The 22175-nt window shown below is 40.1% G+C and overlaps 1 protein-coding gene across 1 annotated transcript in view; it reads left to right on the top strand.

Moving 5' to 3' along the window:
- The window catches only part of Gucy1a1 (guanylate cyclase 1 soluble subunit alpha 1), a 58492-nt gene extending 37604 nt beyond the window's left edge, over window positions 1-20888 (top strand). Inside the window, exons 5-9 of the mRNA XM_036189446.1 lie at window positions 2269-2978; window positions 5131-5616; window positions 9974-10117; window positions 15781-15935; window positions 18524-20888. Of these exons, the coding sequence (XP_036045339.1) occupies window positions 2269-2978; window positions 5131-5616; window positions 9974-10117; window positions 15781-15935; window positions 18524-18728 (1700 nt within the window). The 3' untranslated portion in view covers window positions 18729-20888. The remainder of the gene's footprint in view (window positions 1-2268; window positions 2979-5130; window positions 5617-9973; window positions 10118-15780; window positions 15936-18523) is intronic.
- Window positions 20889-22175: the final 1287 nt, after the last annotated feature.

The following is a 22175-nucleotide window of genomic DNA, read 5'->3' as shown; positions in this document are numbered from 1 at the left end:
TTAAAAGGTTGGAAGTAATCTTGGGAAAATAGTCTGGCAGAGTTCTCACATTACTAATTAGCTTCAGGAAAAAGATAGATGAGCAACTGCTGGTGAGCCCTTTCAGAGTATGGTATAAAACCTGAGAGGATACAGGCTTACAAAAGTGCTGTTTCTATGAAATATAATGTTAACTGCAACTACTTTATACTGAGCCATTCAGTGGAAGATAGACACTGTTCTAAACGTAGTTCCCACAGGTCACACTATTCCTCAAAGAGGGTAGCATTGTTTCCTACTTCACAAGAGAAAAATGTATGAAACTTTTCTGCAACTGATGGAGACCATTGCAGAAAACCATAACCAGTCAAAACACAGAGTTGTGGAGTCCAGTCACAATGGACACTGTGGGTTAAAGAGGCACTGCTTGTGGCTGGCCCCATGCCGACGGAAGAGAATGTTGGAGGAGAGTCACAAGCCATAGTTACCTTTTTAGAGCTTTATTGAGAGAGAAAGGGAGAGAGGGAGAGAGAGAGAGAGAGAGAGAGAGAGAGAGAGAGAGAGAGAACCAGAGAAACAGAGAGACCTCATGGAGAGAAGGGAGCAGAAAGAGAAAAGGGAGACACACAGAGGGCCCGCCCGCTTTTTAGGCTGGGCTGCCATTCCAGGCTGATGACATAATTAAGGACAGAATCCTTACAGACACATTCTCAAACCATGACTATCCCTAACACAAAGGGTACATTGGAGAAGAGGGGGCAGAAAGATCGAAAGTCAAAGGACCAGGGAGTTTGCTATGAGATCGTGTCTCCTAGTAATATAAGAAACTGGACCCATAAAGTCTTGTTATGCCCAGAGCTCGGGGACCTCCCCCCAAAAAACCACCATGGAGACCGAATCCCACATATAAAAGCAAAGATTTTTTATTTCAAGCTCCAGAGCTTGGTCCCTCTGTCTGTCCAACACAGTGATGAGAGCAGAGAGCCCAGAGCTCAACTGGGGTGGGGTTTTTATCATAGCAGAGGTTGGCGTGAGGGAATTTCCAGGGTCCAGGACCCTGATTGGCTGACAATTGTCTATGGTATCGGTAATACAAAAAAATAGGTGTGTGCTAGACTCAACCTTATCTAATGGTTAGAATGCTTATGATACTGGGTACTTCCTCATCCCTGGGTGGATCCCTGAGTGGTATCAGCTTAAGACTTTACTGGATCTGGGTGTTGCCTGCCAGTAAGCATGTGACAGAAGCTGTGTCTAGGCCCCTAAGCCTGTCATGGCTGCTGTGTGTGTGGTCAAGCTGTTTTGGGGCCTTCCACAGTCTCACCAACATGACTTCCAATACATGAGCTGAATAAGGACATCACCAAGGGGCCTGCCAAACTGCATGGGAAAAGCCCACAAGGCCTCAACCTTCCACAAAGAACTACATTCAATGGAGGAATCCTCCATGTAGAAGAAGTAGTCTTCTGGGAGAAGAGCACACCAATTCATTATCCATTACCAAATGCTCAGCCCAGAAAACATGTATTTGAATAACATTATACAGTTGTATTCAGAAATATATATGTATATACAGATGCATTTGTGCATGTAACAAATTAAATACACATTAATGTAAAGGAGAGGTCATGAATTTGAAAGAGAGCAAGGTAGAGTACATGAGAGGATCTAGAGGGAAGGGAAGGAAGGAGAAAATGATGTAATTATATTGTAATCTCAAAAATAAAAGAAATTATATAAAATGTAGTGCCCAGTGTATGGAGGCAGGAAGGAAGTCCGAGAAGATGAATAATACGATTCATGTAAATATTCACTTAGGAACATCACATCTTGAACAAACCATCTTGAAAATCACCTCCAGACATAACAGTTTCATGTTTTAAATTCATTCTAGGTGGGACTCTTGCAGTAGTCCAGCCTCTCTGGAACTTCAAGAAGACACATGCTGTGTGGTTAAGAGAAAGACAGATAATCAGGCTTAGCCTGAAATGGAGTTTACCCTAAAGCTGAAGCTCTAGTTGTTTTATAGTTAAGAAAGATAAAAATAGTGCATTCTACTCACTTAGTCATTCTTGGTTTAAAGTAAACAGTTTGAAGAATGTTAATCAGAGTCACCAGAATTCTAAAAGCTTATCTATGTTGATGAGTTGTGTGTGAGCATTTGATTTGAGTTGGAACTCCTAAGATAGTAAAGGAAGTTATCCACAAGTCACGGGGCTGCATTTGGTAGCACCAGCCACTCGTTCTGAGTTGACACACTTGCTAGCCTACCTTGTTGTGTGCTTGCAGGAGTCCCGGTAGAGGCGCTCAAAGATTCTCTAGGTGAGGAGCTGTTCAAGATCTGTTATGCGGAAGATGAACACATCCTGGGTGTGGTTGGCGGCACACTGAAGGACTTTTTAAACAGCTTCAGCACACTCCTGAAGCAGAGCAGCCACTGCCAAGAGGCGGAGAAGAGGGGGCGACTGGAAGATGCCTCCATTTTATGCCTGGATAAGGACCCTGACTTCTTAAATGTTTACTACTTCTTCCCCAAGAGAACCACAGCCCTGCTTCTCCCTGGTATCATTAAAGCTGCTGCTCACATATTGTATGAAAGCCATGTGGAGGTGTCCTTGATGCCTCCCTGCTTCAGAAGTGACTGCACCGAATTTGTGAATCAGCCCTATCTGCTCTACTCTGTCCAAGTGAAGAGCACCAAGCCTTCGCTGTCCCCAGGCAAGCCCCAGTCCTCGCTTGTCATCCCTGTTTCGCTCTTCTGCAAGACCTTTCCGTTCCACTTCATGCTGGACCGAGACCTGGCCATCCTGCAGCTGGGCAATGGCATCAGAAGGCTGGTGAACAAGAGGGACTTCCAAGGGAAGCCCAACTTTGAAGAGTTCTTTGAAATTCTGAGTCCCAAAATCAACCAGACATTTAGTGGCATCATGACAATGTTGAATATGCAGTTTGTCATACGAGTGAGAAGATGGGATAACTCTGTGAAGAAATCATCAAGGGTAAGAAAAATACGATATTCTATTAAAAATAAAACCAGTCATTTAATATTTAAGGGAAACAAATCACAAAACAAAGGAGCACATGCCATTTTGGTAACACATCTGTCTAAGAATCTAAAATAATTTTAGCAAATAAATGTCTTCCTAGGTTCATTTTCTTATCTACTTCATTCACTCCAACTATTTATTGACTCTAGTTTGCCTCTTTAAATCCAAATGGTGGTGTGAATGTGTACCTCACATCTATAGAGTGCTTGTCTGACTTGTAGAAAGGTCTGGGGTTTGATCACCAGCATTTGATAAAACTGGACTGGTTTGTGTCACATATATTTAATTCCATCATTCAGGAGGTAGTGGCAGGGGAATCAGAAGTTCATGGTTATCTTTGATTATATATCCAATTCAAGGCCAGCTCAAGGTAATTGACACCTTTTCTAAAAACAAGGTTTGGGCCAAGATGGCTCAGTGGGTAAAGGTGCTTGCCACCAAGCCTGAATATGAGTTCTGGAACTACGGGATGGTAGGAAAGCACAACTCCTACAAGTTGTTCCTAGACCTCTGCATGTGCTGTGACGTGTGTATGCCCCCCCCCCCCACGCACGCACGCACACAGAAAGTAAAGGTAAAGGCATTTAAAGATAAGTAAACAAATATAAAATCATAATGGTAAACTTTATAACAAAGTTAGAAGTGTTCACATGAAAACTTACTCTCGATTATTATCAAATAGCTCACTTGGTTTCAGTAATGAAAATATTGCTTCATAAGAACAAAGCTTCATGCTGCAAGAAGCAAGTAAATGAATTTTAATCAATATATACATATGTGGATGAATAAATAGCTTTATTAATTGCCACTGAATGTGTGTAGAAAAGAGGGCACACTCTCATGGCAAAGAACACTGATAATCATTTAATCTCAGAAACAAATGTCTACTAACTTCCTGGAGAGACTATATACATAGATAAGGAGTAGCCTTAGGAACATAACCACCCCACCCCATAGAAGCACTGACTGTTCCTCAAAGTGAAAATGTCTGCATTGCTATTTTTCTAACAAAAATATATATAGTTAGTTATTTTATAATGATGAAATGATGGCCACTATGTCAAAAAACAGGAGAAGTGATATATTTGTACTTGTTTATAACAACAACAAACCCCTACAACTATTGTCAATGAAGGACAGAATTTGGTCATCCATCCCTGTTGTTAGAAATTGGTCTATATCTATGTTTTGGAAGCTGTGGGTTATTGTATTGCATGGTTATGCTTAATTTTATTTGTCCAGCCTCTCATTGATGAGCCCTTGTGTTTCTTAGACTCTGATACAGTGTAAATACACATATCAAATACATAAGTGAATTGTGTGGTCCAGGACAATCCTTTGAAGCCCTGCCTCTTGCAAGGCCCCCTGAGTACATTTATGACTATAGGATGCATTGTACTTTTATGTTCTGGAGACTAGCCTTTGTTAAGAACTGAAGGCAAAATTGAAACACAAACATGACCTCTCTTGTAAGACTCAGATTTCTTAGGCTGAAATCCCTGGAGAAATAATCATTTCCAAAAAAATGTTTCTCTATCTTGAGATAAAAAAGAAAGAAATGTTTGGATACATATTTAGAGACATTTTAGATTCAATTCCTGCCAGATGGAACAAGTAACTCATGGCAGAAGAGAAGAGAAGCTTGCTAAAATAGAAGACAAAAAAAAGAAAAAGAAAAAGAAAAAAAGAATAAACCATAGTGAGAAAAGACAGAAAAAAGAATGAGGGGAAAGGGCAGGATGGACAGAAACCAGGTTTTAATAGGCACCATGTTATGTGAGAACTATATTCCCGATTAACTGCATAAGAATATCAGGAGAATCCAGCAACAATAGCACCAGTGTGCTGTTTCATAGGGCCTGAGAGCAATATGATTTTCTCCTTGCTCACAGCAGCTCATAATTTCTGTGTAGTATATTCTGGATATATTCTTCAAATGTCTGCATGAATTTTAGAACTGACCGAAAACTGGAAGAGATTAAAGAAGTGTATTATTCTTCTATATCAGATTGGAAACAAAACAGATTATGTTGATATCCACTCCCTCTCTTGTTTCGGAAAGATTTGACTAATGTGCTGGAATTTGTTCTCCTTTGCTTTACAGGTTATGGATCTCAAAGGCCAAATGATCTACATTGTTGAATCCAGTGCCATCTTATTCTTGGGATCACCCTGTGTGGACAGACTGGAAGATTTCACAGGGCGAGGGCTTTATCTGTCTGACATACCGATTCATAATGCCCTGAGAGATGTTGTCTTGATAGGGGAACAGGCACGGGCTCAAGATGGCCTTAAGAAGAGGTTGGGGAAGCTGAAGGCCACCCTGGAGCATGCCCACCAAGCCCTGGAGGAGGAGAAGAAGAAGACAGTGGATCTTCTATGCTCTATTTTTCCCTGTGAGGTTGCTCAGCAGCTGTGGCAAGGACAAATTGTGCAAGCCAAGAAGTTCAGTAACGTCACCATGCTCTTCTCAGATATTGTAGGGTTCACTGCCATCTGCTCTCAGTGTTCACCCCTGCAGGTCATCACCATGCTCAATGCTCTCTACACTCGCTTTGACCAGCAGTGTGGAGAACTGGATGTCTACAAGGTAGGGGAGGTGGGACAAAGATGGGTTAGCAGGCAGAAGTCACCTTGGGAAGGCATAGTGTCCAGTACCTGAGTGAACTGCAATGCTGATGAATAGCTCTCTGCATTTGGGTCACACAGGCTATATCTGGGGGTCAGGTATTGTGTGTTAATTATGTGAGTGTTCTCCAGCCAGAAATAACTCAGTAAGAACCAATTGTTTCCGGAGATGTCTGCCACATTGTCTTCTAAAAATGAGCATAGAGTAGAGAGAGATTAGGCTGAATGGATGATTCTCCTGGTGAAAAACTAGGCATTAGCCATCCATGGACCAGCCACTTAACTGTGGAAACTGAGTTAAACAAGAGCTAATTAAAGGTATGACTCAGAAAAGGGGAACTTTATCCTTTGTATCTTTAAAAATAAAGAAACAAAAGGTTTATACAAATTGTCCTAAAATAGATTCATTCAATGCACAGTTTACTTGATACTTTTCATAGACAATTTGCAGCAAATCAAAGTCACTTAAGACATTTAGTGCATCTTCATTAAAGACAGATATACTTAAATTAAAAAGCCCTGCTCTCAGATCCCATCCTCTCCTTTTCTTGCTTTGTGAACAGAGCAAGTCATTTCCCAATTGTAAAACAGCAAAAGCAATTGCCCTCCCCAGCACTTATCTCTATGAATAATGTACCTCATCCCATAACCTTTCTTGCTTTGTGAACAGGGCCATCATGAAGATTTTGTAGATGTTATGTGTTTTGGTTCAGGATCTGGGATGCATTAAGAAGTGTTGGTGATCACTTAGGTGTCTTTCTAGATACTGCAAATACAATAACACTACTATGTCCTGGATACCAAATATGTCATTTCTTGAAAATGAATATTATGAAAGTTGAGAGAAATGAAATTTCAGGTTCTGCCTACTTTAATTAAAAGGTTTTGCTGGTTTAAATTCTTTTGCCTCATTTTAGACAGTGGCAGTAAGAATGAAACATTCATCTTATCTGACTCAAATCATCTGTTCAGTTTGTCCCAGCAGTTGGTAACTCCAGAGTTCAGCCCAACACAAAAGAAATAAACTACTGGGAAGAAGCAAATATTGTTTATGGGAATTCACATAGACCCAGCCTTGTTTCTGAGGAGATGCTAGCAGCATCTTGTGAAATTCTTGACAGGAAATCTCCAAGGGAGTTGTGATTTTCTTCGGGGGGGGGGGGAGAGGGGTAGGGAAGAGGACCTAGTATAATTACAGATAAAATAATTGGCACTGGTTCAGTTACATTTGATGGCCTCTTGTGGAATTCTTTCTTGATTTCTAGTTATGTTCTCCATGGAGAATAGCTCTTTCCTCAGAACTGAGAGAAGCAAATCTTTTTTCCATCACACAGACAGCTGTGAGTACCACAGAAGTACTTGTCACCCCCTGCTCTTAGTTGGGATGACTTCTATCAAGGACTCCTGAGCTATATCCCCTCCAAGAAGGAGGGTGTCCACAGAGTTCCTTGACTAACTGGCTTCAGATGGAGGCAGACAGCACTCCCCCAACTCTCCTTTCCACCTTTTCCTCGCTTCTGATTCTGCATGGAAATAGCTGAAAATAGCTTATGAAGGGTCTATTTTTATAACATTTTCATGAATTCTTTAAGAGTTTCATACATTGTATTTTGATCACATTCATTTCTCTCTCTCTGAACCCCGCCTACCTGTCTACCTACCCAACTTCATGTCATCTTTCTCTCAGTTAAAACCCACCAAGGCCAGTTTGTGTTGCCCAACTACTCCTGGGAATGGGTCTGCCACGAAGTGTGCTGAATGTACCAGGTGTACATCATTAAAGAAAACTGACTTTTTCTCTCCCGGCAGCAACCAAAGGCCAAAAGGTCTTTCTCAGCTGGGACTGAAACTTCCTTCCTAACCCCTTCCTCCATGCTGGGATTTTGTCCGGGTAGAGTTTTCACAGGATTTATGCATGCTGTTGCAATCACTGTGAGTTCATATGTGGATCTGCTCTGCTGTGTGTGTAAAACACAGTTTCCTTGAAGTCACCTTCAACCCTGTTCTAACAATGTTTCTGTTGCCTCTTCCAAGAAGGTCCCCCACCTTGAGGGCAGGGGTGCGATATAGACATCCCGTCTAGGGCTGAACATTCCAAAGTTTCTTGTTCCCTACACATTGACCAGTTGTGAGTCTCAATGTTAATTACCATCTATTGCAAGAAGATTCTCTGGTGAGGATTGAGAGATGTACTGATGTGTGTGCATAACAGTATATCATTACAAGTGACTTTGATGCTACATTCATTTAGCACATAATAATAATAGGTTTTCACCTACAAACCATGACCTCTCTAGCCACAGGTTTTTGGTCTCCTTGACAGTATCAATGACAGGTTCTGTCTTTTGGAATGAGCCTTAAATCCAATTTCTTAAGGTGGTGGGTTACTGCCTTAATATCCATACCATCAGTGATTATATCTTGCTAGGCATGCCATTAATGTAGTTCACAGTTGGGTAAAATTATTACTTTTCTTCTCAAATAGGCTTCAGAGGACCCTCTAGCACTAGCACTATGAAAAGCTATTATCCTAGCATAATGTTGTTGATTATCCAGCATTTGCTTTCATGAGTGAACAAAATAAATACTGTTGGCCCAGTCTCCATAGGGAGGAGAGGAGAGCAAGCAAATGTCTACTTCCTATATGATCTGTTGGATGCTTAACTATTCTAGTAGACATAAAATGTGACAACCGCAGAGGGAATAGGCACCTAACTGGCAGTACAAGTGGGAAGTAGTGGTCCTCCTAAATGTTGTGTTGGGACGCTATAACGCTTTTTGCATTAAGATGAGTGTTTTTTATGAAGACATTAGTGAGGAAAAGCAAAGTATTGTCGCAGATGATGCAGTGAATCCAACAGACATATTCAGAGCCTAGGGTGGTAGAGAAGAAGGAGTGGTTATATAGAAAATTCCAATTTTGGGGAAGAAACATAGAGCTGATTAAGGAGTAGATGAACTGAAGATGCTAAAAGATCCTAGCTCTACACAAGGCTTAAAACAGACATTTCTAATAGGTGATGTTTTAAGGACGTGAATGATAAGCAAACAGGTATCTGCTGTTTGTTCTAGGTAAGTGGAGAATAAGAGAGACTATGCTTAGTGTGGCTGAGTGATGATGGAAATTCAGTGGGCTGAGAAAGAGGTACAATGAGAAGATACGAGTCATACCTTACCAAAGACACATTCAGAGCTACTCTGGAGGCATCCCAAGTATCACTGTAGAAATTATTTGAAGTAGCTCATAATGTTTGTCCCTCCTTCCCTTTGTTCTCTTCTTACTTTTGTAATTCATAATGGACTCTGTAGATGAGAATAGTATAATGCAAGGACAGGACAAGTTCAACCACTAGGAGAAGAAGAATTATATATGCATTTAAATTGATAAAGTAACACTTAGCTCTCTGTAGATACTCACAGACAGACAAAGTTGCTTGTGGAAACAACAATGAACATGATGCTAGGCATAGTTCAAATTTAAACAACTGTTTGTTTTCTTATAGCTTTGTGAGCACCATTGTTTTTATTCCCCATCTTGACAGTTTGGTTTCAGTCCATCCTTTGTTGTTAATATACACAAGTGCCCTTAATAATTGCTGAAATTCCCAGAAATCCTTTAAAAGACCTCTATCTCTTTTGCTTTTATGGCAACTAGAGTCTCAGTTTTACATCACACTTTTTTATTGCATTCATATGACATTATTGAGAGAGGGTGAGTTCATGTGAAATGTAGCTTTATGATGGGAAATTGTTCCCACTATCGAAATTTGCTAGAAATTCAAACTATGAGCTGAAGAAATGCCTCAGCCATTAAGAACTCTTCCTGTTCTTCCAGAGGACATGACTTTAGTTCTGAGCACCCACACAGGGAATCTCATAACGGCCTGTAACTCCATCTCCATAAAATCCAATGCCCTCTTCTGACATCTGTAGTCACCCACCCACACACAGGGCTAACAAACACACATATACATAAATAAATATACGATAATGAATAAAAATGAAATCTAAAAAAATCTGAAGAACAAATCCATTTGTTGTGCAAAAGCCATTTTATATAGTTTTTGCTGTTGCTTGTTTGTTTTTTAGGAAAGAACGTGTGGTTAGTAGTAAGTCTACAATAGAGACCATCTGATAGTGTCTTCAGAGACCATGCAGTCTTTCAATTTACTCTCCTGAGGTCAGGGGTTGGCACTGTGAACATTCTATGAAATGAAAAGTTACTTCTGACATTGTTTCAGCTTCTCTACAGGACCAGGGCACTCAGGTTTCTGTGGCATGAGCTTTTCTTTATAATGGACAAATTGTATTTTATCTAGGTGGAGACCATTGGGGATGCATACTGTGTGGCAGGGGGATTGCACAGGGAGAGTGACACCCATGCTGTCCAGATAGCACTGATGGCCCTGAAGATGATGGAGCTCTCTAATGAGGTTATGTCTCCCCATGGAGAACCCATCAAGGTAAGACAGTGACAAGTTGCATATTAGTTGGTTGTCCAAAACCTGGTCTTCGACCAGGGCTTGGTTTTAAAGAGGAAAGTCTTCTCAAATTGGTTAGGTGAGGGGGAAAAAATCTCCATAGGCTGTTACATGGCCTTCACGATCATTGAGATAAGTGAAAATGCCATTTGCAAGCTGTTTTTTCAATCTCCTAAAATTTACAGCAGACCAGTGCTTTGCCTGTGGTTTGAGAGCACATGCCAGAGCTATATCACTTCAGCTTTGGCAGAAAACCATCCAGGGCAGGAAGTTGCTTCTTATGCTCATTGTTGCAAGACAGACTGAAACCTGCTGGAAACTGAACCAGTAAGATGGAAATTCTTGTGTCACTACTGTTGCAAGATATAAGACTGGTAAATGGGCTCTCTACTAAGCATGCCATGCAGTCACAAAGCTCCCACCACAGTACTCACCATTGGAAGCACAAGGGACACAGTCTCTGTGGAAAGCTGACCTTCCAAAGCTAATGCATCCATCCAGCTTTATGCATCTAGAAAGCACCAGGTAGTTTAGAAAATGAAGTATTTGTTTTTCAGCAATGGCAGAGGGTATCGCCTTAGAAAATTAGCTGTGGAATGGCTATTCTAACTGGGTAGAAGTTCGTTTAGGTGTTCATTTGGTATGGTTAATTCACTGCTTGGGATTTTTTTTTGTAGGTTCTTTATAATAAAGTTTTAATAAAAATATAAAACTGAAAGAATATTGACTATGGAGCCAACAGTATTCTCTAGGCATGTGACATTGTAAGAATTCTAGAGGAGACAGATTCAGAATAATGTACTATTGCAAAAAAGAAAATAAAAACAAAATGCCAGGTGTTGATTCAATAGATAAAACCTGAATGGATTATAGAAGTTGTCTTATAGCAAATATGCCACTTAATCTTAATACTCTTTGCTTGATGACTTTTCAGCAATGAATCCTAAAAATAACACAGAATTCTATCCATTCAACATTCAGTATCTAATTTCAAGAAAGAAGGAAAACATGGAAGTGAAGCGATAGTAAAGACAAGTTTAGCCTTAGCCTTCTGTCACCTAGAGAAGCCATGTGTCTGAGCCTTCACAACATTTTCAAATTCATCTGTCAGCTCACTCATATATTGCTGTATCCTATACTTGCCAACATTTACTAGTATAAATTCACAGACATTTGCTATGTACTGATTTAGATTCATGAGTTTGAATAAGTTATAAGAAGGCTGCCAAGTTTTAGGTGCAAAATATCTGGAACTCTCACTAAGAATAACCAAGTAGATGGTGATGTATGGAAAAGTTAGGGTTGTACTGCATGAACAGGAAGATCCATTCAAAAATAGCAGCTTTACCCATCTGCTGGGTAGGATGATAGAAATTCTGGTACTGGCTGCTATTGTCTACTTACATTCTACATGCTCCAGCATGGTGGGCTAAGAGTAATCATATTTTTCCCATAGTGGTAAACATCCTAGTGAATGACTGGTAGATGCTGTGTGGCCTTTTATGACTTAACCTTACACAGCACACAGAGGCATTCCCACCTATTTCTATTGTTCAGAGCAATCACTTGTCTGCTCAGGGGAGGGAGCACAGACCCCAAATCTGAAGCAGATGACTATGGGATACTTTGCAGCTGTGTTCTAAAAGCTTCACGGCATCTAACATTAGATTTAGTCTCTATACTTGAATTTTTAGAGAAGAAAGTGTTTTTTTCCTAATATTTTGATAAGAGAGTTCACAACATATAATAAATATTAAAAAATATCTAGATTATTAGCAATAAAGCCACAATTGCCACATGAATTATCTTTATACGTCAGATCCATATCAGGAGATTAAGGGTAGGGTTTTTGTTAGTTGTCTCGATGTAGTTGTTCTTATTTTTGTGGCTAGGAGAATTATTTATAGTTAGCCTTAAAGATAATTACCAGGATAATAACAGGTTAGCCTTAGTGACCTGTGAAGGAGACATTAAATAGGTCTTTCATTGTCTATTCATGGGCAGTCCTATGAAACACTTGATGGAATTAGAGTCACAGTGAACAAAACAGCTGAGTGGGGAATGTTTTTAGCTGACAGGGAAATGAGTATGTATGAAGGGATGCACACTGTGAGTTAGACAGCACCTCATTTAATTTGAGGGACAACATTTGAAGACTGGCCCAGTTCCCCTGGAGTCTGGTTTTGGAGTCTTGGATTCGGCAATCAGTCTTCCCTTACTTCTCATCTGGTTTCCTCATGAAGACGTAAAAATTATTTCCCTGTCCGTTTTTGTTTTGCTTTGTTTTTGAATTTTTGTTTTTCTTTCTAACTCTGGGCTGTTCTCTAGTGCAGTCACATGTTGGTATTAGCCACAAAATCCTTCCTCCTCACTCAGGAAAACTGTGAGTGGACTATGGGTAGAGAACTGAGGATTAGACTTCACAGTGAAAGTCAATAGGTGTCAGGAAAGAGGGAAATCCCCATCAGGAACCTTCCTTGACCTAGCTGCCCAGGAGATGAAAAAGGCAACGCCAAACAACCCTCCAATCAAGGGCTTCCCTACTATAAGGTTCCCTTCAAGAGTTACTGAGAGGTGAAATTCTCTTTGCCTTTCATTTTTTCACTCACTTTTCCCAATGAAAAGAAATCCATTCAGACATGTTGCTCATCTTATGTTATGGATGAACTTTTGTTCTTGAATTTGGGGTAAATATAAGATTGAGAATTGGAGAAGGGGAGAGAGGCAAAGCTATGTGGGAGGAATATGTGAGGCTCTGGCCATATCTGTGAGGAGAATACACTTACATATTATTTATGAAATAAAACAATAAAATGTTATGGTAAATTTATCATTTAAAAAATCCTAATATCAATATACAGAGAGAACCTGGAGCAAGGGAATGTGCCCAAGAGAACACAGGCTCCTCCTTAATACAGTTGTGTTAAGGTTGTATTTATGGCCGATTCAATTGTACAATTGTTAGGTGTGCAAATCCATACTATCCTAAAGATGAAAAAAACCTAGGTACAGCAGACAGCTAAGTTTTTCTTCTTAGTGTAGACTTCTGTGCTGTGGGCCACAGGAATATATCATAAGAACTCAGCTGGTTATAGCAAAGTCACTATCTAGAGGGATCAGGGAATTCCTCCAGAGGAAGCCAAATTCGAAGGAGTTTTTGGTGTTATTTGGCTTGTTATATATCAGCTGTCTTTTGTTATGAAAATCATGTGTGCCTTCATAGTTTTCCCAATTGACTTTTCCCTATGAAGGGCTAACAGTATGAACTGATCACTCTCTGGACATACATATTGAAGGTGTTTGGAGAACAGCCTCCGGAAAGGCTTTCTCTGGAATCAGATATCTCCCTTAGCCACTTTCAAGGACTAACAGTGATAACAGTTCACATGCTAGTCACCTGACTTAAGGTAAGTTCCACAAGGAGACACGGCCTAGGTCAGGTGGACATTAAGTAATAGCTTTACACAATTTAGCTGGGACCCTCCCTTATTATACAGGGACTTCCAGGGCACAGGACAGAGAAGAGAAAAGAGAATGGAAGAACTAGATGGGTAAGAACTTGAGAGGAACAAACTGAGATGGGGAAGAACTAGATTGAAGAGCTATAAGAGAGTACCAGAGAAAAGAGATAGAAGATGAGGAAGAGTCAGATGGGGAAGCACTAGCTGGGTAAGAACAAGCTGAAAAGGCCCTAGGTGAGGCAGAATTAAGATGAGAGAATTAAGATAGAACTTAGAGGGAGCAGTAGATAAATATAGAGAGAAAGCAGGCAAGAAAGGAGCTAGGCATGAGAACAGAACTGAAGCTGGGTATATAGGATGTTATGCCAGAGGAATTAAAGCAAGTGGACTATAGAGCTTGGTGTGCTGAGCTTCTACTTCCTGAAAATAGTCCTCACCGTTAGTAGTTCTCTCTCCTGAGCCCCTGGGATGTATAATATTAAGGCTGGCCCCCCTAATATTATACAAGACTTCTGGCTTTAAGAATTATGTACCCCTGTGTTTTATAGATAAAATAAGCAGGAGGAAACAAGGGTACAGAAAGCAGAAGGCTGCTCTCCCAATGCTCTGCTCTGAAAATGATGGATAATTGGGGATATGACATCTTGAAAGATTCTAGGATATTTCTTGCAAATGCCCGAAGTTAGCTGTAAAACTAGAAAAAACTTGAGCTGGAAAGACTGCTCAGCAGATATGTAAAGACATTGTGAAAGCTTGGTGAATTCTCTGCTCAGCAAAGGCAGGAGGAAAGAACTCACCCTACAGAGTTGCTCTGACCTCCACAACTCGCTGTGCCCCGCTCCCGCCCCAGAACATTTTCTTTGAGGCAAAATTTCTTTATGTAGCCCTGGTTATCCTGGCACTCACTCTGTAGATCAGACTGGTCTCAAACCACAGAGTTCTACCTGCCTCTGCCTCTGCCTCTGCCCCTGCCTCTGCCTCCAGAGTGTTGGCATTGAAGGCAGGAGCCACCACACTTGAAGAATAAATATATGTTTAAAATTTTAAAAAGTACAGAGTCCTTTAATTGCAAGCAATATCTCAGATAACCGAGAGTCTTTGGCCTTTTTTTAAAAGAGGACATATAGCTAATAAAATTTTTCAAGGGACCAGCTAGATATAGAATCGGAAAACAATGAGCATACATGCTTGTAGCAGTCAGTTAAGAATGTGGGCACCCTTTCACTTCATCAAGGACCACTATCTTTTAGGGTAGCCCATTTAAAATGATTTCATCCCAATTCCAGCATTTGGGGGTGAGGTGGAGGCAAGAGAATCATTCAAAACTATCCTCTGCTATATAGCCAGTTCATGGACAGCCTGGACTATGTGAGACTTGGGCTCAAAATAAAGAGAAAGTATTTCATCCAAAGGCTCCTCTGACCATAATTTCTAAGTTCCATTCCAGACTGTGTCTTCCATTTAGATATTGCCTTAAGTTTTATGTTGTGTGAGTCTGGATTTTAGGTTCCTGAGTCTAGACTGTATAGATTGTAACTACAGGGATGTGGGTCCCTGACACTATAATTTTCTCTATCCTCTGTCATTTCTACTTCAATATTACAATTCCTTTCCTCAGTTGCTAGTCATTTAAATAAAGAACTAGTATTTGGCATAAAATTACTGTAAAGCAAAATGTTTTGTTTTAGATCCCATCACTTTTTATTTTGAAATTGGAGCCTGACTAGCTTGCCCAAGCTGAGCTGAAACTCCAGAATTCAGAGTTCATCCTGCTTTTAGCCTTCTGAGTATCCAGATCTACAGGTGGCCCTTCTCTGTCCTTGTTTCAAGAGTTTCCTGCAACAGTCTAAAAAAGGATGTCTTGCCCTCATTTAAAGGACAGAGCAGCTTTGTGTGAGACATCCACAGGTCCTTTGTTATTCTGCTGCAGTGATCCTGAGAGGCCAGAGTATTCCAGATGTTAAAGGCAGGTGAAATAAAACCAAACACCCAAAGAGCAGAGTTACCAGGTGTAACCGCTGACTCTGCCCTGGTAATGCTGCTTTGCTTGAGCCTTAGAGGTGGTTCCCTGGAAGATAGGGATGTGAAGGAGTTAGTCACAGAGGTTAGAAACTTCTAGACAAGACAGTCAAAACAATCCTGACAGGTGGGAAGTGACCTGGAACACTGCTATTTTGCTTCCAGATGCGAATTGGACTGCATTCTGGGTCAGTTTTTGCTGGAGTTGTTGGAGTGAAAATGCCCCGCTACTGCCTGTTTGGAAACAATGTCACTCTGGCTAACAAATTTGAGTCCTGCAGTGTGCCACGGAAAATCAATGTCAGCCCCACAACATACAGGTACTCATTGCATGGTTTCCACTTTGATGCGGTTGTCATTTTTGTCTGTCCTCCACACCTGTTTTATTTGCACTGGAAATCTTACAGGAAAATGAAAGGAAATCACTTTTAGAATTCTTTAACTTGCTTTAAGACTTTCACTATCCTTGGGAGATAATTTTAGCATTAATTCTTAGCAGATATCACATCTATAATTTTTCATTCAAAATGTCTGTTTCCCTTGCTAGTATATCAGTGGGTATTCTAAAACCATCTGGTATCTGGCTGTACAGTTCCAGTAGTAGCTACCCAGAGTTAACATAATTACATCATTTTATAGGAACCAGTGCTCAATAAAACTAAGATCAGACACCAGTCACACCCTAGGAGTGCTTGGACTGTAGCACTTTTGGACAGATAATATGAGGGTTTCCCTGACCCCTTCAAGTTAGTCTTCTAGACTTAAATCAGATTCAGGTAAGTATTGCCCGAGCAATCCAGGATGCCTTATTCATGAAGAATACAAATCAGGATCAGCCAGATGAAAAAGCATAGAGGGTGAGGCCTGACTGGGGTCCAAATGTAGAGTTCCTGGGCTTTTCCTCATGTAATCTGGACGGACATATTACTGGCTTTTGCCATGCCAGTGGAGTCATAACCAGGAGGCTCTGCTCTTTCAAGGGTTAATGCCTGCATCCCCTGCTTTATTGAGGGAGGATGGGCCTTGGTTAATGAAACAGTTTCCAGTCCCCTACCCCAACTCTCTACTAATGTGGAAGACGTTTCTGGAACCCTGGCCCCGCTCTGAGTCATCTCATTAACATAAACCAGGTGGGACCCAAAGGGTTCGTTAAAAAAACAAAAAATGAAAAACCAGTAACTCTGTAATTCAGAAAATTTCCCAGGGTTTGAGGATCACTCCTGACAATCAAGAACAAGGGGGAAATCCCCTGCTTCAGAACCATAGGGACAAAAGGGTCAGCAGAGGAAAATTGCCAGGTCATTAAACAATTTCAGTCTGTATTTTTGACGACCAGCAGCAAATGGTGACATTGTAACACAGAAGCCAAGTGTCCTTTAAGACCAAAAGGAACTCTTAGTGGAGCGGTGAGCTGTGGCACAGGCCTCAAACACCAGCTGATTGGGAGGCTGAAGTAGGATGAGATCAAGTTCAAGGCTAGTTTGAACTACAGTGAGTTCAAAGCAAGCCTGGGAAATTTACTAGACTCTGTCTCAAAATGGAAACTTAAAGGAGGGGTCTGGAGTGGTGATTCAGCAATTAAGAGCAGTTACTGCTCATGCAGAGGACTCAGGTTCAGTACCTAGCACCCACAAGGTAGTTATTACCTTTTGTAACTCCAGCACTCTGTTTTGGCCTCAAGGGGAACCAGGCACATACACAATGTATCATACATGGAGACAAAACACCAATACACATAAAATATGAATGAATAAATATTTTAAAAATAAAGACAAAGTTAAAGGAAGGCTAGAGACATAGCTCGGCAGCAAACGGCTGACCTAGCTTGAATGAGGCCGTAGGGTCAATCCCAGTATATGCATTTGTCAACCTAGCCAGTAACTTCCTGTGTTTTGGTATCACCTCTCCTCATTTAACCAGAAAATAAACAGCCATTCTATGTCTATAGACATTTATTATTCTATAAATGTTATCTTATCAAAAAAAAAAAAACCCAAAAAACTCTGTAAGGGAAACCCCAAATAACAGAGAGTGTTGCAGATCCCTACAGATCACAAGAATATTGTAGTATTTAATCTTATAAAAACTTAAAAGCTTCCATATCGCCAAGTCAGTCTCTTGCTGTTCCCTTATATTTATGCTCCTTTATACAAACAGATACCAAACAGGAAGTAGAGTTCCAACATGTGCTACTGAAGCTCCTTTGTGGGCTGGAGACTTTCCTCCATTGATACCATGCTCACCCAGCATTTTGAAGTCCTGGGGTGAGTCCCCACCACTGCATAAACGAAGAGTGGTGTGCCTGCCTGTAATCCTAGTGCTTAGAAGATGGTGTCAGGAGGTTCAGAAGTCCAAGGTTGGAAGCCAAACTGGGCTACGTGAAGCCCTGTCTCTAACAAGCCCCTCCCACCCAAGAGCACACTTCAGTCCTACCTTTATGGAATTAATTTTAAAAATCCACTAATATTTCAAAAAAGTAATTTTCATATCACTTTTATCTTTTTACCTTTTTTTCACAACTTTTTGCCCATGTTTTTATCTCAGTTGCAAGTGAATGGACAGTGATTTATTATTTTTAACTTAGGAAACCCTTTTCAATCACATTAAAATGATATGTTTGCTATTATTAAAATTTAGAGTAATTTTATGTTTATGATCATTGTTATATATCACATCATCCCCAATATTGTATAATTAACTTTCCTTTTAATGTGAGTCAATGTGTGAGTAAGCAGAATTTCTATTATTTTGACTCTTTGTAGCATTTTTGTGTGTGGGGAATCCTTTTGTCAATCATACCTAATATGACTACTGTAGTAATATCTGTTTATTTCTGTTGTCTTCGTGTCCTGAATTGCCAAATGTTTCTGTCAGCATTAACTTCTCATTTTATTTTAATGTTTTTCAGGTTACTCAAAGACTGCCCTGGTTTTGTATTCACCCCGAGATCCAGGGAGGAGCTTCCACCCAACTTCCCTAGTGACATTCCCGGAATCTGTCATTTTCTGGATGCTTATCAACAACAAGGGCCTAGTTCTAAACCGTGGTTCCAGCAGAGAGATGTGGAAGATGGGAACGCCAACTTCTTAGGCAAAGCGTCAGGAGTAGATTAGTGAGGCCCATGCTTGTGTGTTTGACTCCTTTGAGGACTTGCAGAACCTCTGAAATGACTTTATGATTACGGAAGATGAAAAGCAGTGTTCAAGGTTCAGGGACAAAGTCCTAGTCTCCTCTGTCTCCCCTTTAACATGACAAAAAAAGTATTCACTTCAACTCTTCAACCCTCTTCTAGTTAAGAAACAAAAAACCTCAAAAGTGACTTTTGGGGACATGGTTTTGTTCTAGAACAATCACTACCTGCACTCAAAATCCAGCACATTGTACATATCCCAGGCAATTGTAGTCATGTTCAACCATATAAAGCAATGGATTCACCTGCAGCCTGTGCCCAGTGCAACGCTGTGCTTATTAAAGTGTGTTTGCGATAGTGTCGCCTTTAAAGTCTCTGAGTAGAAATGACAGTGTTTAATTCTGTAAGAGCTTCTGGACTTTCAGCTCTGCCTCTGGTTAGATTTCCTCATTTAACCGCAGCATATGTAACACAATAGGCCTGCCCCTTCCTTTCAGCTATATCTTTGTGTATGTGTGTATGTGGGTATTTCTTTTCTTTTCTTTCCCTTTTTCATTCTTCCTTTCTTTCTCTCTTTTTAGAAAATAAGCAATTAAACATTAGATTAAAATTTAGTGTAAAATAGTTCTGCAATTATTAAAAAATATTTTCATGTTTGACATTAAAAATATTCTCCGAAACACAATATATCATAAAACAAACACTTTTTTTGTTTTGATTCTATATGAGATAAAGCCTGTTTCACTTAATAATGAAAATTTACTAACTATTAATCCATGTAAAACATACTAACAACAAACATTTCAGAATAAAATGACTTACAGCCTGAGTTAAAATATAACAATATTCTAATTCAATTAAAGCAATGTGACATGCAATTAAAGTTTGCATACAGAGAGCCTGCAGTAGAGCACAGTGGTAAAGTGTTCTCACACACACACATGTCCAAATGATCCTCTACTGCCATGTTGAGCCATGAAAACCAAGGGGAAAAAGTTTTAGCTCAGAAGTAGAAAATGGGATTTATTTTAATCTTTTTTGATAGCTTCTTAAGTATTTCTGCTGACCATTTTAGAGTATGTGTTAAGAATCAAATTTTGTATTATTTGGTGTGTATATCTGTGAAGTTTTTATCCTAGTTAAAATATCTTAATAGCATTTTCTAAAGAAACCACTAATACCGATGGAGAAAACCTTACTGTGGTTTCATTGTGAGAATTTTTATATGTTTTTCTGGAGTCTTAACTCATTTCCTGTCCCTCCCTGGTCCCTCTCAAGCCCCCTTTCTTCCCCTCTCATTGCACATGGATGTGTGATTCTGGGGATTGAGCACAGAGCTTGTACATGCTAGGCAAGTGCTCTGTTCCTGAGTGACTTCATCACCATGGAGCTTGGATTTGATTGCTAATGGTGTGAGTTTATATTCTCCCCAGTGTTACATCCCAGTGTTCAGTTTGGTAAAAGGACATGCCTTTAAAACAGATGCACAGTTGGGTTTTTGAATTGGTATTAGCAGAACTATAGATGTTCTGACTTTTTGTGAAAGGATTTGAAAAGAAAATCAGTTTAAAAGTCATTTCCTGCCTCCACTAGTCTCCAGGCATTGGGAGTAATAGTCATCACTTGCCTAGTTCTGGTTCCCCAGGGGTACGACTAAAACACTCCAGTGGATTTCTTTAATGGTTGGTAGTGTCTTATTAAACACTCACTCATTTGCTCTTTCTGGAATTAAAATTCATTACAAGGAAAGTAATAGGAATTACAGGCAATTAGAAGCATCAAACAGGACATTGTTCTCATCACCTGTGTATTTAGGAAGTTGCTATGTTAGTAATAATATGATTCAGAAGCTTGTACATTAATTAGCATCTCACACTGCCTTTTAGGAATGGAGATAGAGCTCAGCGGCAGAGCAACCGCCTAGCATGTATGCTGTCCTGAGTTCCAACCCAAGCAGTGGGAAGAAACTCCGTGTATCTCTCATGTGTATATAATATATGATCACTGTCACCTCTATACCTGTGTACACCTGGAGCAAGTGGAGGGATTTACTGTATATAATCCATGTAAAAGATATATGGAAGCTCCATGTATGATTCCTGTAACTTTTCTATTATTTTGGCATTTTATCTAAATAAAAATTATCTATCAAAAATTATTTTCCTGAAGCAAGTCTCTCTCTTAGAGGTTCCCTAGACCTGCTTGTGAGGAGCCATTACTGTAGAAAAAGAAAAGCCGTTGCCTTCTCCCTCTGCAACGGTGTTAGAACCATGAGACAAAGGGCATGCTGAGCATTAAAGAATGTGGATGAGAGATGATGTGTGTTTTTCAAAGACTGTTTTAGGAAATACATGGATGACAGTGAATATTTGTGTGCACAGGTGCACAGATGACTGCATGAATGGCTGCTTCTCTCTTAGTGGAAAACAGTTCATGTTATTCCTTGGGGATTTTGCTAGAAGAAAGAACAAAATAACTGAGTCAAGGAAGTGCTGCTTACAAATGTGATAACATCAGTTCAATTCCAAGATTGGAACCAAGTGTTTGTGCCATAGCTGGGAAGTGACATGGAGTAAGAAGAGGAAAGGAAAGGGAATCACTGTCCTCTCAGGCATGCCTTCAATTGCTACAGATCTCCCACTAGCCCCCATCTGTTGATGTTGTCACCATCTGCCAAGAGTGCGCAGTTAGGAAAGAAACCTTTGACACGTAGGCCTTTGGGGAACAGTCGCACAGTTTTAAACTACTTGCAACTTCCTACTTTTCATTGAACTGTAAAACAGATTTAACTTCAACTATTCACACACTTTGATGATAACTCCTTTATGGGAGTTGGACAGTCACATAGAGAATTAAATGGTGGAGGGACCAATACATGGTACCTATGAGGCCTTTGAAGGCAGTCATTAGCATCTTCCCCCAAACAGAAACTACTCATCGAAATGAAGAGAAGGGCAATCCACTTGACCAGGTACAAGCAAACATCTGGGGCAGCTTTAGCTCACTTTATTATGAAAAAAATACCAACAAGTCACTTCCAACCATGATTTATAGTGTCAGAATATAACGTACAGTCTTTGGCTGGGAGACTTTTCCAGTCCTGGAAAGTTTTTGTGTCTTTTAGAGAGATGGGGAAGAATCACACTTGCTGTAGAAGCAATTAGTCCCTTGTAGTCTTTGTTGTATCCAGTTTCCTTCTCTTAGAAAGTCAGCATCTGGTTTTGTGATGGTGGTGTTCCCTTTAAATGTTTCTTTTATTACACCAATGATGTGACTCATTTGATATTTTGATCTGAGACCACTTCAAATACTGTGCATGTTATTAATCATTGTATTTCCTAGCCACATGCACATCTATTGTGAGCAATCCGCATGGCCCACATAACTTTTGTTTAAATCTTTACTTACTTGTTCGTGTCCAGTTCTTCAA

This window comes from Onychomys torridus, chromosome 6 (genome assembly GCF_903995425.1).
Source record: "Onychomys torridus chromosome 6, mOncTor1.1, whole genome shotgun sequence".
Classification (NCBI taxonomy): Eukaryota; Metazoa; Chordata; class Mammalia; order Rodentia; family Cricetidae; genus Onychomys; species Onychomys torridus.
Note: the sequence above shows the minus strand (reverse complement) of the source record. Positions and strands in the feature narration are given on the sequence as shown.